The sequence below is a fragment of the Camelina sativa genome, chromosome 15 (genome assembly GCF_030686135.1).
Source record: "Camelina sativa cultivar CO46 ecotype springtype chromosome 15, ASM3068613v1".
In the NCBI taxonomy this organism is placed as follows: domain Eukaryota; kingdom Viridiplantae; phylum Streptophyta; class Magnoliopsida; order Brassicales; family Brassicaceae; genus Camelina; species Camelina sativa.
The window spans coordinates 16,797,099-16,814,639 of record NC_141894.1 but is presented as its reverse complement, the minus strand read 5'-3'; the positions used below and the strand labels follow the sequence as shown (position 1 = coordinate 16,814,639).

At 34.5% G+C, this 17,541-nt stretch overlaps 1 protein-coding gene and 1 pseudogene across 1 annotated transcript; one reads left to right on the top strand and one right to left on the bottom strand.

Moving 5' to 3' along the window:
* The first annotated feature begins 12,604 nt into the window (after nucleotides 1-12,604).
* Nucleotides 12,605-13,666, top strand: LOC104748566 (putative F-box protein At3g23260 pseudogene; annotated as a pseudogene).
* A 2,062-nt stretch (nucleotides 13,667-15,728) lies between these two features.
* LOC104747070 (vacuolar iron transporter homolog 2.1-like) lies at nucleotides 15,729-17,186 on the bottom strand. Its single transcript, XM_010468640.3, has 2 exons — nucleotides 16,715-17,186; nucleotides 15,729-16,184 (listed from the first exon to the last, which is right to left on the bottom strand). The coding sequence occupies exons 1-2, from the start codon at nucleotides 17,069-17,071 to the stop codon at nucleotides 15,882-15,884; spliced, it is 660 nt and encodes a 219-aa protein (XP_010466942.1). The 5' UTR covers nucleotides 17,072-17,186; the 3' UTR covers nucleotides 15,729-15,881.
* Nucleotides 17,187-17,541: the final 355 nt, after the last annotated feature.

Genomic DNA, 17,541 nt, shown 5'->3' with positions numbered 1-17,541 from the left:
TTGCTTCTGTATTTAAGATTTTTATCCCATATATGTAGGCCGTTTTGTCAAGTTCGGAATCATTCGAACATTAAAAATAAAAAAATCAATCAGTTTGTATCGGTAGTCTATTTGGATTAGGGTTAAATCCCCTATATAATAAAACGGATGTATACAACTTGTTTTGTAAACTATATAATTTTTATAAGTTTGTTATAAAATAGGTTATAAATTAAATATATGTTGGTTACAAAAAATAGATTAATTAGTCAATATATACTTAAGAATATCCTAAGGAATCCTCTGAAAGAGAATATTCCAATGATTTATAGAATTTCTAAAATAAAATCTTTTGTATTTCATGTATTGTTACAAAATATATATATTGTTAGGCATAAAAGGGATAAACTTTCAGAAGTGAATGGTGCTACATCCAGCTATAATAATTGGCAAGGACGAGGACGTGGACGCGGACGCAGTCGAGGCCGTGGTCATGGTCGTGGAGGAGGTCGTGGAGAAGTTCGTGGACGAGGAAAAGGAAGAGGTTTCTCTCCTAATGACTTCAACGCAAGAAAAACCAACAAGCATCTTCAAATCAATAATGTTGGTCGCGTTATAAAGAAACAAGATGAAGTACTTGTTACAGATGCGGCATGAAAGGACATTGGTATCAGACCTGTCGTATTCCAAAACATTTGGCCGATCTGTATCAAGCATCTCAACAGGCAAAAGAAAGGAATGTTGAGACCAACCTCATCTCTGATGAAGTTGGACCTTCTTTCCATGGCCTAAACGATGAACCCCATCTTGATATAGCAGATTTTCTCGTTGATAATGAAAACGAAAAATCATGCGAATAAGGCATATATGCCATGATATGCGTTGTCATAGTTTGATATGTACTTTATGTTTATAAAATGTCTTTTTGGATAATAGTTTTATTGTAATATATGATAAGCTTTTTTTTGTAAGACTTTATGTTATTTTATTAATGTTTATTTTATAAATATTTTATCTCAAAAAATGTCAAATTTTGAGATTGGGGATGGAGATATGTGTCTAGCAGACAGTGCTACAATGCACTCAATACTTAAAGAGAAAAAATATTTCTCCACTCTCAAAATAAAAGACTCCGCTAGAAGCGTGAGCACTATATGTGGTAATGCAAAGATTATTATAGGCTCTGGAAAAGCCAGTTTTTCAATGTCAAGGGGAACAAAATTTGAAATTGATGCATTATATTGCCCCAAGTCTCATAGAAATTTAATTAGTTTCAGAGATATCCGAAAAAATGGATATCATATAGAGACTCTGAATAAGAATGACATTGAATATCTTTGCATAATATCTGAGGAGAAACATATATTGGAAGAATTACCAATGTTATCCTCTGGATTGTATTGCACAAAATAAATAATTTTGCATCTTATGTTACAGTAAACTCTAAGTTTACTAGTACATTTAAGATATGGCATGAAAGACTTGGACATCCTGGTTCAGTCATGATGCGAAAAATTGTGCAAAATTCCAATGGTCATCCATTGAAGAACAAAAAGATTTTTAGATCTGATGAGTTTTCATGTGATGCATGTTCTCAAGAAAAACTCATAATTCGGCCATCGCCAACCAAAATTGGGAATGAATCACCATTGTTCTTAGAGAGAATACATGGTGATATATGTGGACCTATCCACCCTTCATGCGGGCCGTTTCGTTATTTTATGGTAGTGATTGACGCATCTAGTAGATGGTCAAATGTGTGTCTATTGACAACAAGAAACACGGCCTTCGCAAAATTCATTGCCCAAATAATCAGGTTGAAAGTTCAATTCCCTAATTATGCCATAAAGAAAGTCAGGCTTGATAATGCCGGTGAATTCACTTCACAAGCTTTCAATGACTATTATATGTCAATATGAATCGATGTGGAGCATCCGGTTCCTCATGTTCATACACAAAATGGCATGGCTGAATCTTTGATTAAACGGCTACAACTCATTGCTAGACCGTTAATATTGAGAACAAAACTTCTATATGGGGTCATGCTATATTGCATGCTGCGGAATTGGTCCAAATACGACCAAGCGCATATAATAAATATTCCCCTTTACAATTAGCATCTGGCCAAGAGCCAAACATATCCTATCTCCGTATTTTTGGATGTGCGGTTTATGTTCCTATAGCCCCATCGCAAAGAACAAAAATGGGGCCACAAAGGAGATTGGGCATTTATGTCGGTTATGCATCACCGAGTATAATTCGATATCTTGAACCGCAAACTGGTGATATGTTTACCACAAATTTTGCCGATTGCCATTTTAATGAAGATGTATTTCCAGCGTTAGAGGGAGGAATTAAACAAGTACCAAAAGATATTACATGGTATACACCATCTTTGATATATCTTGATCCCCCTACAAATCAACGTGAACTGGAAGTTTAGAAAATTGTACATTTACAAAGTTTGGCAAATAAATTACCAGATGCGTTCATAGATACAAAAAGGGTGACAAAGTCATATATCCCCGCTGAAAATGTCAAGAGTTGAAATTCCTAGAGAAGAACTTGATGGAAGCAAAGCTAATGAACCTAAGGTTCAATTGAAAAGGGGGAGGCCAATGGGCTCTAAAGATAAAAATCCCCGAAAGAAAAAGAAAATGGGAGATGAAAAGGTTCAGGAAGAACCAAATAAAGAGAAAAATCCTCAGGATGATACAGAAAATATGAGGTTTCTATTAACTATGCCCAAAATGGAATGTTATGGGCTAGAGATGAAATCGATGATGATAATGGAATATTCTCTTTTTCTGTATCTAAAGAGATCGATCATGAAAAAGATGATCCAGATCCAAGGTCCGTATCAGAATGCCAACATAGGCCTGACTGGGAGAAATGGAAAAAGGCTATGCAACTTGAGTTGCTCTCCCTCAATAAAAGAAATGTCTTTGGACCTCTTGTCACTGCATCTAAAGATGTAAAACATGTTGGTTGCAAGTGGGTATTTGTGCGAAAAAGAAATGAGAAATATGAAATCACAAGATATAAAGCCCGACTTGTTGCACAAGGTTTTTTTCAAAGACCTGAAGTTGATTATGAAGAAACATATTCTCCAGTCATGGATGCAATTACATTCAGGTACTTAATGAGTCTAATGGCTTCAAAGAATTTAGAAATGTACCTTATGGATGTAGTGACAGCATATTTATATGGATCATTGGATAATGATATATACATGAAAATTCCAGAAGGATTTAAGATTCCTGAGGCATTAGACTCTAAGTCTAATGAAATTTGTGCGATCAAATTACAGCGATCACTTTACGGATTAAAACAATCCGAGCGCATATGGTATAATCGCTTAAGCGAATATCTATTGAAGAAAGGGTATGTTAATAATGAAATATGCCCATGCATCTTCATAAAGAAATCTCCATCGGGATTTGTGATCATTGCTGTATATGTTGATGATCTGAATATAATTGGAACTCAAAAGGAGATTGATGATGCGAGAACTCATATGAAGGAAGATTTTGAAATGAAAGATCTTGGAAAGACTAAATTCTCTCTCGGGCTTCAATTAGAGCATTTCCAAGATGGAATATTTGTGCATCAATCAAATTATACAAAAAAGATTTTAAAGCGCTTTAATATGGACAAAGCGACTCCTTTGAGTACTCCAATGGTCAATAGATCTCTGAATGTCGATAGTGATCCATTCAGACCTTGTAAAAATAAAGAGAAAACACTTTGTCCCAAAGTATCTTATATGAGTGCTATCGGTGGACTCATGTATCTTGCAAATTGCACTAGACCAAATATTGCATTTGCTACGAATCTACTTGCAAGATACAACTCATCCCCTACTCGCAGGCATTGGAATGGGATAAAACATATTCTCCGTTATCTTCAAGGTACGATTGACTTGGGATTATTCTATCCTAGAAACTCTTCGGTTGGTCTTGTTGGTTTTGCAGATGCAGGATATTTATCAGATCCACATAAATCCCGATCCCAAACTGGATATGTTTTCACAATTGGAGGAACTGCAATCTCATGGCGCTCACAGAAACAGACTTTGGTCGCCACTTCCTTAAATCATGCAGAAATAATTGCTCTTCATGAAGCATCGAGGGAATGTGTATGGCTCAGATCAATGACTAACCACATACAAGAATCAAGTGGAATAATCACCAAGAAAGAGCCAACAACATTATTCGAAGACAATGCTGCTTGTGTCGCCCAACTGAAAGAAGGTTACATCAAGAGCGATAGAATAAAGCATATACCTCCAAGATTTTTCTCCTACACTCAAGAACTCGAGCAAAAGAAGGAAGTTGATATCCAACATATCCGCTCAAGTGAAAATGCAGCAGACCTATTCACAAAGGCGCTTCCGACTATCACATTCAGAAAACATATTCACAGTATTGGAATGTGTCATCTACGAGATTTATGAAGAAGGATCATATATATCTTTTCCAGGGGGAGATTACGTTACTATACTCTTTTTCCCTTGTCATGGTTTTTATCCTAATGGGTTTTTCCGTGACAAGGTTTTTAATGAGGTAGTACGTAACTCGTCAATGGTGATGGATAATCAAAGGGGAGTATTATGAAATAGAATTGTGATTAATCCATCACAAGACACATGTTAGGACACTTGTTTTTGTAATATTACACCAACTTCCACTTGTCATTACCACAACTAATAGGTAGTGACTCATGTGTTTTGTAGTACACTATAAATAAGAGGTGTTGTGTAAGAGTGTAAGAAACACATAAGTTCTTTGATCAAAAGCTTTTCAAAGTCTCTCTCTCTCTCTCTCGGCTGCTCTCTCCCTCTCTCTCTCTTTGTTATTTCTTGTTCACTTTACAAAGTATTACAAACATAAGTTAAGTGTATTTTGGTTATAATTCACAACACATAAGTATTTTGTAGTTTTAATTCACAACAAAAACACATATAAAGAGAATTAAAAACACATTTTTAAAAAAATTAGGAAGGATTCCATAGCTTTCAGGAAGACATTATTGAATTTAAGGAAAACCTTCCATAATGACGAACTCAAGCTTCCACTCAAGTGCTCATTTTCTCATCTTCATCATCAACTCTCTGCTTTGTTTTTGAAATATTTGCCATTATGTATATCATCAATCACTTAACTTTAGAGCCGAAAACCTTCTTCAACAACATGATCAGTTTTATGAATTCATTTTTCATTTTAACATTACTCAAGATATATCTTATATATCACTCCACATTTAAACTAGTTTTGCAACACTACCAGATTCATTAACTTTAAAACCCCAAGAAACACTACCAAGTCAAAACAATTCAAAAACTTATAGCAAGCTAAATACCTACCAATTCTTAACACGAAGTAAAGCTTTTCTCATTGTCTTGAGCAAACCAATTCTCAAAAATGTCCACATAACTAATCTAAGTCACTTTTCTTTTGGTGTTGCTATCACTACTAGGAGTTAAGATTTCACCAGGCAAATCTATCCTCATTCCTTCAGAAAACCTTCTGACATATCAACAGTTTATGCATCATAACAGTGTCACATGTTTCTGTTAACACTTTATTTTAGCTGTCATCGAACTTCAAGAAGGATTGTGTGAAATTCGGGAAGGATTTTATGCAATTCAGGAAGACTTCCTTGAATCGGACCAACAATGTGATTCACCAAGATCAATACGAATACATCGATCTCTTTGAATTTAATATCTATCAATTCATGAACAATAGTCTAATTCCATTATCATTGAATCATCGAATCAGATTTGTTTTGCTTATAATCTTGATAACATAATTTGGAGTGACAGATTTTGTCTCCGGTGAGATCTCAGTTTAATCATTCACGGTGGTGTCGACGTCCGAAGAACAACACGCTCTCTCCAGAAGAAAGCTACTATCTGATTTTGGTTACATGTCTGCCTCCGTTGTCGCTTCTGGTAAAAGAGATATTGAGGTGCGTTTAATTTCATTCATTACCTATTAAAATCGAGAAGACGATTGCTGGATGAATATGATGCCGAAGACGATGATTGGTGGAGATGCTGGAGATGATGATTGCTGGAGGAAGACCATGCCATGAGAAGATAGACACGAAGAAGACGAAGAACAAAAAGATATTTACTAATTAATTTTAGAGATATAATTAATATAATAAAAATGCTAATTTTGGAAAATCTGAATGTTTGTGCTAATTTTGGAACAAAAACTTAAAATGGTGCTGATCTAGAGTATTTCTCAAATTAAAATAAAAACAAACAGCAAATATAACCATTTCTCATACATAAAATTACAAAATTAACAATATAAAACTTACAAAATAGATGTTTTTTTCAAGCCATCATATTTAACATATGATTTTATTGCATAATGTTTATCCAAATTTTTTTTAAAAAGTAATCATATAAATTATATAATATTCTAAAATTATAATATAAATGAAATAAATTTCAACCCGTGCTCTAGCACGGATCTGATTAGTTGTCTTTAATTCGTACAACACTTTTTGAATTTGTTTTGGTTGCGAAACGAAACTATATATATACATTATTTTTTTTGTTTAGTTAGATTTTGCCTCAGTTTCTTGGTTTTGTCTTTTTGACTACCCGTTTATTTGTTATTGGAAATATCACTGACCTGATTGATTGAATCGGCCTTCGGAGTAAACAAACACTTGAATCAAGTTTTTGTTGGCATGTATGATGGTTTGGTTCGGTTAGTAGGAGAAACACTTCTGACTTGGTGAGGATCGGACCTCGGTATTTGGGAACAGAGAAAGAGGATAATTAACAATGGAGAGACTTCGGTAGATGTGAATAGGATGTGATCCATCTCATCCATGCTAGGTGGCTCTTAGGCCTAGACATAAAAATCGTACCCGAATACCCAATTCGGAATTCAACCTGAAAAATCAGGTTCAGATTGGGTACAGATTTGCCTATAAAATTTTAATGGGTTCTATTTTTCAATACCCGTAGATTTGGGTTAGGGTCGGGTAATAGCCGTATCCGTTTGGGTACCCATCAAACCCGAACATATAAACATATTTATAATATTTAGCATTAATATAATTCAATTACCCAAAATTATGCTTATAATTTTGAATATTTCAATTAGTTTATACCTAAATATAAAAAATAATCAAAATATCTAACATAATTTGTTTCATAAGTCAAGATTTAGCTAAATTTAATTAATTTTAAAGATTTTTTTCGGGAATTCGGTAGTTTGGATACTAATTGGGTTCTGAAATTTGTAACCCGAACCGATCCGAACTCGATAGTACCCAAACTGAACCGAACCCATATATAAAAAAAAATTCTCAATGGGTTCTATTTTTCTAAACCCGTTTACCCGAACCCAAATGGGTTACCCGAATGCCCAGCCCTAGTGGCTCTCAAATAAACATATAAATTGAAGAAATCTTAAGCACAAAGGAATATATGAGTTTATATATAGAGCCAAGAGTCATCACAACCGAGCAACCAGTCCTATACCAGCAGTGCACACCTCACCACTAAGTAGCACATGACTCCTAATAGCTGGTGGAGCTCCATGAGGTTACCGGAAGTGTTTAAGATGAAAATTCTGGTGAACACATGCTAAGGCATTGTTGATATGAGAAACAACAACTAGATGAATTCGAATAGGAAACAAGATCTGGGCAGACTTTCGGTTGAAATCGATAAGAATAAAGAAGAATGACGTCTGGATTTATATTGATTTAATCTTTGTTGCGTTGTAGAAAATTACATGTTCCTTTCTTAATCGAAAAACGAGTATTTAAATGAAAACGACTTCGAAACTATCTCCTTCATCTCCTCCGAAGATCTCGGCTCATAATCCCTCGATCTCCTCTCGAACTTGACTCGGTACTTCTTCTCAGATGGATCTTCCTCTTGGGCCTGCCAAAGGCCCGTTACCGCGTGCGACTAATTCTTCTTACTGGGGTTCTTTCATGGGCCTGCTGATCGTCGAAACCCAACACCAACAGGCATGCAACAACTCTTAGATAACTGTAGTAGTGGCTGACCACATAAGCTTTTTCGCTATTTGCACCAAAATCAACCCATCTTTATCAAAGGCTCCAAGGTAAAAGCTAAGCCGAACAGAAACAATGCTAAGGTGAATATTCTTTCGCGGGAAGAACACAGTCCTTTCCAAATTATATGATATTTAATAATTAGCTGATATTTGATGCCAATAAAAAATTAGCATATCTATACTAGTATTTTTGCAGCAAATTTTGCTCAAAAATATTTTTTGGAAAATTTTTACATTGAATGTTATTTAATGTTTATATTCATATCCAAACAAATTTAGTTAACTTTCTCTACTATACTTATAACCAAACACAATTAAAATATTTTAAATATCTATATATATATATCTATATATATAATGTTTTATAATTTATATTGATATTTAGAAGATTTATTCTATATTAAAAAAAATATTCTCCTATCATCTCTTTTTTATTTTAAAATTTAAATGTACTGAATCATCATATAATACATAAAGTTAATAAAAAGGTGTATTTTTCATGCATATATTGTGATTTGAATTTTTTAAAAAAAACATATATTACTCAATTAATATTAAAAGTGTGTGTTCAACATACATATATAGTAAATTGTAAAATTTTAAGAAGTTTATAATTTATGATATAACTAAACTTAATAAAAAGTTTAAAATTATAAATATTTAAACATATTAAATTTTCAAAATTACACAAACGAGTTATATTATATGACGGGTTATATGACATTACAGGATTGTATTAATAATACTAAAAAATAAACTATCAGTAATATGATATTTCAATACAGGTTAAATCCCCATTTTAATGTTTTAACAACATCAATATAAAATATGTCGAATCAAACTGATTTAATTAAGATTATAGTAAACAAAAATTATTGTGTGTATACTATGGTTTATATATTAAATCACTAAAATTACCAAAAGAGTATATTAGCAAAATTAGAATTAAAATAGTACATTAACAAAAAAAAATTTCTTTTTAAAAAACTTACCCCACGGTGTACCGCGGGTCATAATGTATTATATATTATTAGAGTAATGAAATGTTTAAGTGGCCAAATAAAAACAATGAGACCTTATATATAAACTTTAAAATAACATAACATTCAGAAACAATTTGTGATAATGAAACGACCCGATCCGTTTTTTTTTTAAATAATAGATATAATATATAACTAAGCATCCTATACTACTTAATTAAACCAACATAAACCAACACTCATCATTGAGCCAATAACAACCACTAAGCACAGCGGAAACACAACAATAATACAAAACTATCATATCATCATTACAATAACATTACTAACCATTCTATCCAACAACCTAACAAACTCTAACAATGGTTCCAACATCAATAACATAACCAACAACACACAAACGAGACCATAGATCATCCTCCTCCTCATCGCCATGATTCCACGTCACATACCAGCACACCACAAACAACAATTGAGATGCGTAAGTATTATCACAAATACTTAGTGAGGCAATCCTCCCATCTACTAGGTTATACACACAAGCAACTGAGAAACAAATGCTTAACAAATAACAACCAAACACGAACAAACCAGGAAAATCACGAATCAAGCAACTTGGTGTCGACCGACACCAGAGAGGTGTCGATCGACACAGGCCAAATATGGTGTCGACCGACACCTAACTGGTGTCGGTCAACACTCCCTTCGCAGACACGTTCTGCTCGAGGCCGATCGTCGAATCTCCGTTTCCAATCATCTCCAATCCGTCCCAAACTCACCCAAAAGCTTCAGGAACCTATAATAATCATAACACAACCACCACAGGCAAGAACAACACCACAAAACACAACAAATCAAGCAAACAAAGGATTCTCAGGCTTAGATAAGCCATGGTCATGCACTCACCTCTTTTGCAGGAAGATTATGACTCAACAACGATGTATCCAACCCTTAGAAGCCTTCTCCTTTGTTCCTAGCACAAGATCTCCACTCCATAGGAACAGATCTCACCAAAACAGCTTAGAATCTCTTAATCCCCTCAAGAACACTCTCTTTTCTCTCTTTTCTCATAAAACGGCCAAGACAATCTCTTTTCACGATCTAGGTCAAGTTTTCACTTATATATGTGAGTTAGACACTTCAATTGAACCAAACCAAACGAAAACAACAATTTAAATCAATCTGGTCGAACCATAGAAGCTGGTGTCGATCGACACTCCCATAGTGTCGATCGACACCCACCCCCAAAACACCAAATTTGATTTGCGAGTGTTACAATTACTCTCAAATGTACCACTCAGCTCATTTTTATCTTAAAATTTTAGTTTAATATATAATACATCACCAAAGCACCTCTGAAACATTCATGATAATTCAATGATAGATATAGACAAAGTCATAAAGCATAGCACGTTGGTTTAATTGTTTCATTTTTTTCCAACTATTCTTCCTTCAAAGTCCTAAGATACAGAAAAAAAAAAGATCCAAAGAAGATGATAGCTGCTTTGGCAAATTTGATCTTTTGGACTATAAGTTTGTTGTCTAATTCAATTTCTTATGTGATCTTCCATGTCGCAGCTTGTTCTTTTGTTATATTTGTTCAAACCTTCAAGATTCCAGGAGAAGCCATTGATGCACTGATCAAACTGGTAAGAGATACATTCAATTCTTGTATTCCCAAATTGTGTAAAGTAGTTGTTGATGTTATCCATGAAGTATTTACGATCTTGTTTGATTTGGCCAAAGAACGAGTCGTAATAATATCAGATTCGATCTCATTGACGATTTGTGATATGAGGGAGAAAGGAATGCCATGGTTTGACCAATTTCTTAAGGAATGGCCGAAAATTTTTGAAGGATTTATCCATATGTTATCGACCGTTGTTAGTGATTTGTGGTATAACTACAAGGGAGCTTTATATTATGTCTATCGAAAGTTACTAGAGTAACTAATTTCTTGTAAACCTATATATTAAATGTCAACAATATTCGAGAGTTACTAAGAAAAATATAAATATTTGTGAGTTGATGTTCTGGAGTTCTTTTATTTTTATTAATTCAAGATTTCAATTCTTAATATAACCAGAAAAAGAAAAAAAAAAATCTCTGACCCATAGTTTTATTAGGTTATTGACTAATTGTTGAACACAAAAAAGGTTAGCGACAGGTTTTGAGTAGTATTATATATATTCGTAACAAATTTGTGAAACGCGCTCGAATTTAGAAATAGAACCAAATCAAAACTGTTACAGTAACGTTTGTGCGAAATAAAGATCGATTAACAAAACATTTAAGAACATTTTTGGTGTATTTTTTCGTGCATTAGATAGTCTACCGCACACATATATAGTTGGGGATAATATGGTGATTATAATACACACATAACAGATCACTAATTGGGCTGCACGTACGGAAACAAGAAAATTACTGATTGAGCGTCTAGATTTGCATGGCTGCGGAGCCAATGAACTTGGTAAGACGAAGGTAAGAGTCATAACAATCCAACCACCAACAACGACCTTAACGCTCGACTTAGCCACACTTGTCTTTTCTAGGACGGCACCAGCTACACCAACAATGCTATGGTGACCGCAACCCGCTACCACCACCATCCTTAATTTATAATTCACTATGCAAACAGCAGCCAGAAGGGCATTGCCTTCCCACCGAAAACGCTAACGCTGATGCTGTAGCTGCTTGACCGGGATTTGGCAGCCGTTCTTTCTTATTCTCATGCCATTTACATTATATATTTATATAGAAATTAAATGTCATGTCACTAAAAAGAGAAAGGAAAATTTTTTATAGTCAAAAGTTTCGATTACAAAATCCATAGGCTCATATCTCTTACACGATAGATTCAAATGTCAATTTATGTCACCAAAAAATTCACATTGTTACAACAAAAGAGTTTTTACTTTATCACATGATAAATATCTATATGACTATATATATATGTAATATATATATCAGGTGAAGATCTATATCACTATATGCCCAACATGTCACTGATAAGGATAATTTATTAATTGATATACAAAAAGTAGATAGATTGGTTTAGCAAAATATCTATACGAAATTAACCAAAAGAAGAAAAGTTTGATGAGAAGAAACTTTTAGCAAGATGTTTGATGTTTAGTTGAGAAGAAAGTTTTCCTTATACAAGTCCTAATTCTAAGCTAAATGTCATTATCAAGTTTTTCATAATATTTTGACGATTATAAGAATTGTAGTTAATTGAATCTAAATTATCAAGTTGTCCGTCGTGCAATTACCTTTTTTCTGTTTTTTTTCTTTTTTTTTTTTTCTGGATGATACTTTAATTAATCTTTTCCTTCTCCCAAAGGGTCAATATTTTGAGTTACAACGCAAAGCCGAGTATGAAAATAACGACTTATATATTGAATATTTAAGGATTAGGTCTTTCCCGCTTATAGCTGGGGCTGACTTTGCTTTTTTCTATTTTTCTTTCTATCTCTCTCTCTCTCTCCATCGCTCTCTATCTCTTATCCCCTCATATTCTGATTCTATATCAATATCATAGATTTTGATTTTGATTGCCAAAGTTCTTTAATCACACTCGCTATGGATTGGAGCAGCCTTCCGACGGATTTGCAAGAAGAAGTACTCTCTAGGGTTCCTGCTAAATCTCTGGCACGATTGCGTTCAACATCAAAGCAATGGAATACTCTATCGAAATTTGCTAATATACATTCTACTAATGCACAAAAGGAGTCTCTTATTGTTATGATGGAGAATTTTAGGGTTTGCTTAGTAAGGGCCAATTATCTCCATGAATTTGACATCAACATTGCTCCATCGGTTAACGTAACATCTCAATTCTACCTTGAACATCCGCAGTTCAAATCATCACAAGTCGATATATGTAATGTCTTTCACTGTGACAGCTTATTGTTATGCAGCACCGAAGATGATAAACTCGTGGTATTTAATCCATGTTCAGGAGAAACCAAGTGGATTGAACCTAGAAACCACTACAAGAACACCGAATTCTATGCTCTTGGTTACGACAACAAATCCTCCTGCAAGAATTATAAAGTCTTGAGGGTTGATCGCCGCCACGTTCGGGGTGTCAACAATGAGTACGAAATCTATGACTTCACCACTGATTCTTGGAGGGTTCTTGGTCCCACTACCGATTGGTTGTTACCACGAAGTCATCGTGGCGTGTCGGTGAAAGGAAATACTTATTGGATTGCTTGTTACAGTGGGGGGCCATATCATGAATTCTTACTAAGTTTTGATTATTCAACAGAAGGGTTCCAAAAGCTGCCTCTTCCTCATCAATCTGGTTCTGTTGTTAAGGTTTTATCAGTGGTTAGAGAAAACCAACTTTGTCTCTGTGTTACTATTTCAACAGAGTTACATGTCTGGGTGACAGCAATTATTACCGAATCAGTCATGGTTTGGAGAAGGCTCTTTAAAGTGAACGCCAGTTTACATTATGACTTTTCCAATGGGGTGAGTTTGTTGACCAACGAGCAGAACAAGATTATGTTTTGTTGCAATAATTACATATACGTATATCCCGATGGTGGAAATGTTACATGCAAATTACCTTGCTCGCATCTTCTGAATTATGTTCCAAGTTTAGCTCAAATACAACAAGGGTTACGTGACATGTAAGATTTACGCCAATCTATCCAAGTTTTTTATTTTCTTGTTTTCTTTCATATTGTTGCATATTTTAGCTTTGTAGTTTATTTTTTCGGAGGATTGGTCAAATTTACCGGTTTATGTATGTACAGCTTATCTTAAGATACAATTCAGTAATTTCATTTGGATTATTTCTATTATTTTTTCTTCGAAACTTATTATTATTATTATTATTATTATTATTATTATTATTATTATTGAAAATGTATATGAGGAAGGCCCTGTTCTTTTGCAGAGTCGCGCGACACCTTCTAGGGACACCAAAATAACACTAAATTGATTGGTTTATTTTTGACCCAGCAATAAAGTATCTTATAAAAAAAATAAAACAGCGACACTGCTTCTGTTAAATGAATCGCTGAAAAATCCAGCGACGGCCAGCGACAAACAACGACATCTGTTATTTTGAAAAAAAGGAAAGCAGCGACAGCAAACGGAAAACCAGCGATGGCAAAGAAGAAAGAATCTATTGATGTCAGTGTAATTTACTGTCGCTGCGACACTGAAACGAACAGGCCCGAAGAATTATAATAAAAGATTCTGGTCAAAACATTTGACATTTTAAAACATTGTTTTTTTACAATTTTATTATGAAAACTAAATTGAAAGGATAAATATTAGACACAAATATGCGTAGAATTTATGAATGAGTAATTTTAGGTAGACACAAATATTAATTACGAAACACACAACTATATGAGATGATCCAAAAAAATCACAATAATAAAAAAGTAGGAAACAGAATTGTGGTGAAAAAATCACAATAATAATTTAATTTCTACGAAAAAATTGATGAGTGCTTGTTCCACTTCTAATGTAATTTCTACATGTATCGAAGCGAATGGGTGAAGCAAAATGCACTTGTATTTGGATATTATTTCAGGGAGAACTTTTTTTTAATTCAATCTTCAATTCTAAATTCCGAACCTATGGAGATAGTGTTTGCTTTAATTATTGGAAACTCTTTACTTTGCATGTGCTTTTGCTTATCGAGATCAGATGGTATTTGGCCGTTTATTTGAAGCTTATAGATGCTTCAAACGTTTTTCTTAACATGCTCGATCAAAATCTCTATAAATTTACGAAAAGATTTTTGACATTTTCTGGTGGATTTGTAAAACCCACATTCTCTTCGGCCACAGGCTTCTCGAGTTCTAGGAAACGAAATCACTTTTCGAAGTAGTAAAAAGTTGAAAGTTGCAATCTATAATAACAACTAAGGCCTTTTATATATATGTAACATGGACTAATAAGAGACTGCAGATTGCGCTAGACTCAGTTAGAGGTATAGCCTCAGTTATAGATAATCCGCAAATATATGATAAAACTAGGATAAAATGATTGTCGATCTCTAAGTGTTGTATAATTCAATTTCTTATGCGATCTTCCACTTCGTAGCTTGTTTCATATCACTTAACGACAATGTTGGGTTTTGTCAACCTCTACAGTCCCTCAAGCTTAAACCTTTTGCCAACAAGAACACACAAGAGCACAGCAAAACAGAGTAAGCAGTATCCTTGAGAAGAAGAAATCAAAACAGAGCAAGAGAAAGAGAAGAAAGGAGCACACAGAGAAATGTTAACCCGGTTCGTGGTGTTAACTAACCACTACATCCGGTCGGAATCAACAGATTCCCAAACTCCACTATAATCAGAGACAAGTTTACAGAGATAACTCAAGTGACATCTATGGATCTTAACAACCAAAGACTCACTAATAACACTCTGTAACACTTAAGAAAACTCTCCCCAAGATTACACTCTCTCTACCCGATTATAGCTCTCTCTCTTTACATTGTGCCTCTCTCCCTTCTTACGGCCGCTTGGCTTGGCGACGCCTTTCCTTGTGTCTTCATGTCTCTTTATATGAGGGACAACCACAGAAACCCTAGTGCTTCTACCGAAGACTCACTAATAACACTCTGTAACACTTAAGAAAACTCTCCCCAAGAGACAACAACAAAAAAAATCATTCTAACAAAACCATTCTCGAAGCGTAAATCATTCTTAGTCACGTTTTTGGGAAATGAAGATAGAATAACAAAACCATTTTATTAACTTTTTCTTGGTGTTGTGCATTAGATAGTCTACATCACTTGTATAATTTTAAGGAGATAGTGTGATGATTCAAATACAAACATAACGCAACACTACTTGTGATGCATAGGACCACTGAAGAAGAGCCTCTAGATTTGCATGGCTGCAGAGCCAATGAACTTGGTGAGACCAAAGGTAAGAGCCATAGCCATCCAACCACCAATAACCACCCTAACACTCGACTTAACCACACTTGTCTTTCCCAGGACCGCACCGGTCACTCCAAACACAACCAATGCTATGGTGGCCACAACCGCTACCACCGCCATTCTTACCTTATGATTCTCGATGAATACAGCAGCCAGAAGCGGCATTGCTGCCCCCACTGAAAATGCCAACGCTGATGCAATTGCTGCTTGTCCTGGATTCGGCAACCGTTCTTTCTTCTCTTCCTGCCATTAAACTTACACTTTTTACTATACATCATATAGATATGTTATGTCACCAAAAGTCTAAAAGGAAAAAGATAAAAAAATATAATAGTGTCAAAATATCGATTACAAGTTCAATTGGTAATAAATGTTATATCTGTTGTTTCAAACACCAACTTTTATATATATACTGTTCACATGTCACCAAAAACAAGTCACATTGTTAAACGAATTTTGTTTTTATCATAATATACAGTATATATATGTATATTATATGTTGCACAAAAACAAAATATATGTATATTATATAATTTTATATATATAGATATAAAAGAACTGAATATCCAAACGCTTACATGCTACTATGATTGGTGGAAGAGCTTCACGGTGTGTTCTAGGCTTAGGGTACCACTATTTATATACATCTCCCATTTAATAAAAATGGTTACTATGCTTAAATGACTAGCGACAGAATTGGTGTAGCAGATATCTATCGGAAAATACGTTTAGACACAGAATGGTGCGTACTGTGTCTATTATATATACATTACCTCCTCTTGTTCGTCGATTGCTGATAATGATGTCTTATTCTCAATAGCTCTCTTCATCTGCGCAGTTTCAATATCCCTTTGGGTACACACAGACACAAACTCTCCAATAGCCATACTGCAAGCACCCGCGACAAGGCCGGCAAAACCAACGAGCAACATAGCTTTGACGTCTTCTTTGATAGAACCAACACCCATCATGAGGGACGCCACTGTGACCAGGCCATCGTTGGCTCCAAGCAAGGCAGCTCTTAGCCACTGAGCTCTCTGCATGTAGTCCACTTCCTCCTTCTCTTCTCTCGGACGGCTTTTCTGATTCCTTGGGCTGATTGTTTCTGAAAGCTGAAAATTGGAAGCCATGGTGTAGGATTTGTACTGACTACTGGACTAGTGATGTTTACTTGATTTTGATTGATGAGAAGGCTTGTGGAGAACTCACGCCTTATATAGAAAAATAGAGTAAATAGCTTTGTTTATTAATAGTTGTGTTACCTATTAATATATATAAGAGAAAAGATAGAATGGTGGTAGTGTGGTGGAGACGGTAACGTTGGACACTATACTTCTTTAGAGTGGAAATAGAATCGGATGGATCTACATAGCCACCCAAAAGTGCCACCTTGATAAACAATATTATTGGTGAAATGGGTTAATACGATTATTAATACCATACTAGTTTATGTACTCGTCGTCCAAAACAAACGTGTATAATAATCGAGTTTAAGTTCATATGGTTATGGTTTATAACTTTTCTTGGTAACAGTAATTTATATATATATCATGGTTTTGAACTTTTGAATGCGACATATTAATAAAACACACATAACCAA